Source organism: Nesoenas mayeri (assembly GCF_963082525.1).
Source record: "Nesoenas mayeri genome assembly, chromosome: 2".
NCBI classification, from domain to species: Eukaryota; Metazoa; Chordata; class Aves; order Columbiformes; family Columbidae; genus Nesoenas; species Nesoenas mayeri.
The window spans coordinates 88,470,114-88,476,113 of NC_137543.1; the positions used below are offsets into that span (position 1 = coordinate 88,470,114).

General features: G+C 41.7%; 1 protein-coding gene across 1 annotated transcript in view; it reads left to right on the top strand.

Annotated features, from left to right (window-relative positions):
• The window catches only part of MYLK4 (myosin light chain kinase family member 4), a gene marked incomplete at both ends in the record, with an annotated part of 28,611 nt that extends 23,424 nt beyond the window's left edge, over positions 1–5,187 (top strand). Inside the window, 3 exons of the mRNA XM_080364164.1 lie at positions 153–254; positions 2,777–2,852; positions 5,095–5,187. Of these exons, the coding sequence (XP_080220290.1) occupies positions 153–254; positions 2,777–2,852; positions 5,095–5,187 (271 nt within the window). The remainder of the gene's footprint in view (positions 1–152; positions 255–2,776; positions 2,853–5,094) is intronic.
• Between the last annotated feature and the right edge of the window lie 813 nt (positions 5,188–6,000).

Consider the following 6,000-nt stretch of genomic DNA (forward strand, 5'->3'; position numbering starts at 1 on the left):
TCTTACTTATTTCATAGGTTAGCTGTCATCTGGCATAGTGTCCTGAAATGATGGTGTTGCATGATGGCAGAACACATGGCCTGTAGGAGATAATTGTTGAATTGTAAGATTCTGAGAAAAAAACACTTAATAGTATTTTGGTTTTCCTTCAGCTGGAGAATAAGTGCAACTGCTGCCTTAAAACACCCTTGGTTAACAGACCACAAGCTCCACTACAGACTCCAGGTCCCTAAATTTAAATATTCTTGTGCATTGTTGATCTGCTGTTGCCTTCCTGTGTTGTCACATCACTATTTGCTTTGACATTTTTCTTAACTGTTATGAGTTTTCCTTGCTGCTGCCTTTCTTACCACTGTGAGGTACATGTGTTCCCTTGCTTTTTTCAGCTGTTACAATCTGCATGCTCACATTTGCTCATGAGTTCTTGCACATCTGGGAGGAAATACAAGATCATGCAATTGCTGTGTAGTGCTGAGTGGATCCATGTGGATCCATTTGGACCAGTACTATTCAAAATATTCATCAATGACTTGGATGAGGGAACAGAGTGCACTGTCAGTAAGTTTGCTGATGACACCAAGCTGGGAGGAGTGGCTGACACGCCAGAAGGCTGTGCTGCCATCCAGCGAGACCTGGACAGGCTGGAGAGTTGGGCAGGAAAAAATTAATGAAATATAACAAAGGAAAGTGTAGAGTCTTGCATCTGGGCAGGAACAACCCCAGGTTCCAGTATAAGTTGGACAATGACCTATTAGAGAGCAGCGTAGGGGGAAGGGACCTGGGGGTCCTGGTGGACAGCAGGATGACCACGAGCCAGCACTGTGCCCTTGTGGCCAGCAAGGCCAATGGTACCTGGGGTGTATTAGAAGGGGGTGCTTAGTAGTTCGAGAGAGGTTCTCCTTCCCCTCTACTCTGCCCTGGTGAGACCACATCTGGAGTATTGTGTCCAGTTCTGGGCCCCCCAGTTCGAGAAGGACAGGGAACTGCTGGAGAGAGTCCAGTGCCCGGCAACAAAGATGATTAAGGGAATGGAGCTTCTCCCTTATGAGGAAAGGCTGAGGGAGCTGGGTCTCTCTAGCCTGGAGAAGAGGAGACCTAGGGGTGACCTTATTAATGCCTATAAATATGTAAAGGGTGAGTGTCATGAGAATGGAGCCAGGCTCTTCTCGGTGACAACCAATGATAGGACAAGGGGCAATGGGTATAAACTGGAACACAGGAGGTTCCACTTAAATATGAGAAGAAAGTTCTTCACAGTGAAGGTGATAGAACACTGGAACAGGCTGCCCAGGGCGGTTGTGGAGTCTCCTTCTCTGGAGACATTCAAAAGCCGCCTGTGTAACTTCACCTAGGTGTTCCTGCTCCAGCAGGGGGATTGGGCTAGATGATCTTTTGAGGTCCCTCCCAATCCCTAACATTCTGTGATTTCTTAGCAAAATGAGACTATTTACAAAATGAGCACTGAATTGACATATGAAAAGAGTTTGCCAGCTGGGGGTGATTCTACTTCCTGCTTTGAAAGCCCTTTCAGACTCTCCTGAAGTTGCCCATGAGTGCTGTTAGATTTCATCCCACTTCTTCCCAAGGGATGCCTTTCCCAACAGAGCTTGGAACCTCAGCCAGTGCATATCTTTGTACTTAACTACCTTCTTGCCCTTCAAGGATAGCTAGCTCAGTGACCAAGACAAAAGGAGGAGTTGTTTGTTCACACAAACAAATCAGCTGGGCTGAGCTGGAGGATCAGCAAGATTTTAAACAGTTTTGATTATTCCTCTGTTAAGGAGTCAGTGAGTTTGGAAGATTCACACTGTTGATGAGCTTGCTATTGGTTCATTCTAAGTGAGCCCACTCTGTTGTTCAGTGGTTCATGAGGGCATAATTTTCAGCAGGTTTCAGATTTTTTACAGTATTTGAAGTGCAACATTCTCTTCCTCCTTTGCAGGCAAACCACATCTATGTAGAATAAAATGACTGCTGTGTTGCCTAGGATATATGTGTCAAGGTGCCTTTTTGAACTACATCCATAATTAAGAATTATGAGAACATATTATGAATTAACAAAATAATCTTATTAAAATAAAAGCAAAACTTACAATGATAATAAAGCAGTAGTAGCTCTGCTAATGAGGTGGTGTCCGTTCTGGGTAGGATGGACTGGGTAGTGTCCTGACAGCTCTGTCCTTGCAAGGTGTTCCTGTTATACAGTGTAAGGATAACAATAATTACTGTGAAATGGGAAACAATAACAATCAAATACATTATTATAATTTTAATTGAAATTTAGATTTCTTTATAATCTCCCAGAACAGCAATGCCCATGAGAATATTAGAAGATTTATAAGTGTGCATACAGAGTAAAATTAAGAGAGTTTGTCAAGGTTAAGTATCATTTTAGAGGGTTTCATTGGATACAGTTTGACGTCTTCAGTTGGAATCCAGTGAAGCTCTGATTCCTGCAATCTAGGGAATAGGCTTTCTTTTCCAAATGCTGCAAGAACACAGGCTGCTTACCTGCTGTACTGCTTCTTATCACCAATTTTCTTCTGGGGAAACCCTACCTTAATAGAAACCTTACAACTGATGTTGCCCTTTGTAGCTCCTCCCCTAGTATTTTTTGTTTATACTTCTGCTTTGCAAAATAGCTTCACTAAACATGCTGATGTTGCAGTGTTCTGCCATTACTTCAACTAGAGGTAAGATGTGACTGATCTTCAATTAATGCTCCAATAATAGCATCTTTCTTTTTTTTTCTTTTTCTGTTTTTCTTTTCCCCTAGAAGGCGGCTGAAAGTGACTGTACGTCCCAAGCACCCGCAGCTCAATAACCTCACTGAAAGAGCTGCCAAACAGAAGGTTTGTTTCAGGTCCCAAGTGTTTCTTCAGACATAAATACTGTAGCCCCTGTGGAAGCTATCAGTGGGCGGCCAAAAACCTTGTGTAGTCCAAGTGCACAGTCCAAACTGTATTCACCACCACCATCCTCGCTGTTGTCTGGAAGGCATTCAAAATGTAAACTGGCCCTATCACTTACACCAAGTCACAACAATGTGTAAAAAAAGTCATATATATGAAACCATATGTGCTGCAAACCCTGGCCAATTTGGAGGGAATAGTTATGCTCCCACTGGCTCTTGTGGGGCAGGATTTCACCCAACAATTTTTCAGTGTTGAAAGTTTTCAGGTTTTCATGCTGTGGTTAGGAGTATGGTTTAAAAAGGGTAGAAATATGAAATGTAATTACTTTTTAGCAGAGGCACAGGCCAGACCCTCAGGGCAGCTCCACTAACTGAATGGAAGCAAGGTGTCCCCCAAAAGAGGCTGCTCCACGCTTTTGAGGACCCAGTTCTGACAGGGCACTTCTCTACCCTTTTGACCTGTAGCAACCCGAACAATTTTGACTGAGCATCTCTTTCTGTCCTTTTTTTTCTAGCTCCTTGTCTTTCCTCTTTTATTAACAAACACCTCATTAGTGGTTCTCAGGCTGGCTTGGTTGCCTCCCCTCATGTTTGTTCCCTGATCTTTGACCAAAGCTTGCTCAGTCACTTCGAAATCAGGCTACCTCAGGCAATACAGTATTTCCATAAAACAGTACACCAATTCCCATAGCCCCTTTTACCAGCTACCACAGAGGCTGGTGCATCTACTGCAAGACCATGGGAACCACTCAAAGGTTCTGGGGACATCTCTGGGCACAACTCAGTGGAGAGTCAAGATGTGAATGAGGCTGAGAACACACACACTGTAAAACCACTTCCTTTTAGTCATGCATCATGAGTAACAACCAAGATGCCAAAATAAAAGTAGTCCACTTCTCACCACAAGCAAGTTTTTAATGCTACCATCATCCATCATCTGCTTGGTAGGGTAAGTGACTGGGTTTTGTTTGCCACATTTTTTTTTTTTCCAGAAACATATAAAAGAGAGAGTATTGTGAGAGGCTGAAATTTTTGTTCTGTTTTGACTAAGTACAGTTAGAACAGATTTTATACAGCGTAGTGTAGTAACACAGAAGTTTGTGATTTTTAAATGAGCTATCTTGGAGACTGGTGTGCCTTTTCATGGCACAATGGAGGTCAGTGAGGGCTAAGGTACCATTATTATATTGTACTTACTCTCTGAAACCACATAACTTCCTGATATGGGAATGTGTGAGCATCAGCCTCTGTGGTGAGAATCCCATGGGAATTAATATCTCTTCCTGATCCTCAGTGTTCATCCTCAGTTCACTCGTGCTGGGACAAGTTACAGGAAACTTTTGGGCACTCACTTCTGTGCCTCAATGTAGCTGTTTTATAAACAGGTTTTGCTGACCTATTAATATTATAGGACTGATGTTTTTATCTGTACTTCAAGCCAACAACTGCTCAGCAACCAAATGGTGAAAATTCTCCCTCTCTAATGCAGGAAGTACCATATTACACAATTTTCTATTACAACCAAGATCAACTTTGAGATAAATTGACTATCCAACAGCAGTCAAAATTATTTTAAAATAAACTTTTTATAGTTTGGTAACATAGTAGCCTACCCATGATCTAACCTGCAGGAAAACCTGGTTTTGGCTTTTGCAGTGTTATTTCCTCTGTGTGTGTTTTTCTTTTTGGAGTTTGAGTTTACTTAATGAGTGGATCTAAAGTCATAGTGGGGCTTTGTTTTTAAAGACTCCCTTTAGCTATTTTTATCAGGCAAGTAGTAGAGTTACCACATTTAACCCAAAATAATACACTCAAGTGCCAGTTGATTTAGACCTGGCATTATAAATGCTTGCAGTGGTAACACAAACAAATGGAGAAGTTTGCAGCACGCGTTTTCGTGCTGTGATCTGTATGACAAGAGAGCCAAGATTGCAGAGTAGCTGCATTTCAAGAGAGACCTCCAGGACCATTTCTGCACTCAACAAAGAGGCCTTGTCTCTTTAATATGTCTAAAACATGTCACAAATGAGGTGGCTGCAAGAACCCTTTGTAAGCAAAAACCTTCAGCACTGCTTTCTTTTCCTTATGCACAAACCACCATGTGGTTGTCCTAGAATGCCTAACCAAATAAAAAAGTATACTGCTGAATTAACTGGATTCTTGTTTTGTTTATTTTGCAGAAAAGCTGCTGTGTGGTTACTGCTGCTAAGAGATTTGAAAATATCAGCAGTCTTGGTGCTTTACCCCCCCGCCATGACCGAGACTTCTACTAAATGGACCAACAGCATTTTAGCTGGAGGACGAGTCCCAGCATTGCTGAGCTGCTGCTTCTCTGTTCAGCTGTTGAAAGAAGGAAAGTGTTTCTCCAGGTTGCAGGAGGCTGTTTCTTCTGGAGCAACATGGTGTTCTCTATGTCTGGGAGTGCTACATTAGCTTGGATTCATAACAAACTTTTCTTTATCTTGTCTTACTTCCTCATTTACTTCTCAAAGGCTCCTTAGGGTTCAAATTATAAGGTTAAATAGACTGTTTCTCATCTCAACCCCAAAGGCAGTCTGTCGCTGTTATAGCTGTAGCCATGGTTGATTTGACACTGGAGTCAATTAAAAGAAAAAAATAAGGCAACCAATTTAAAGCTGCCTTATGTAGAAGTTTTGAAGTTTGCTTTTCCTGTCACACCAAAAATGACCTAAGGATTAGCTCAACCAAAGTTAAAGCCATGTTAATGTAACACCAGTGGAAGTGAGAAATGAGGCTTTCCTTGCATGTAGGTGAATTTTCTGCAACTGTGATATGATACATCTGAGGATTTTTTAGGCTGATGGATTACTGTTCACTTTAAATACACTTGGATTCATTAAATAAGAAAGAAAACAAGGCACCATTCACTTGTACCCATGCAGACTCTGTTTTCCAATATGCAAGTATAATTCAGAGTTATTTTAACAGAGAGTGATTTTATACCAGCTAATTTGTTTAATGCTAATAGGACTGATTAAAACCATTCGCAAGGAGGAGAGTCAGTCCTCTGCTCATTATAACCTCTGGTTACAGGCCCAAATGCAAATCCTCTGTTTTTCTAAAGT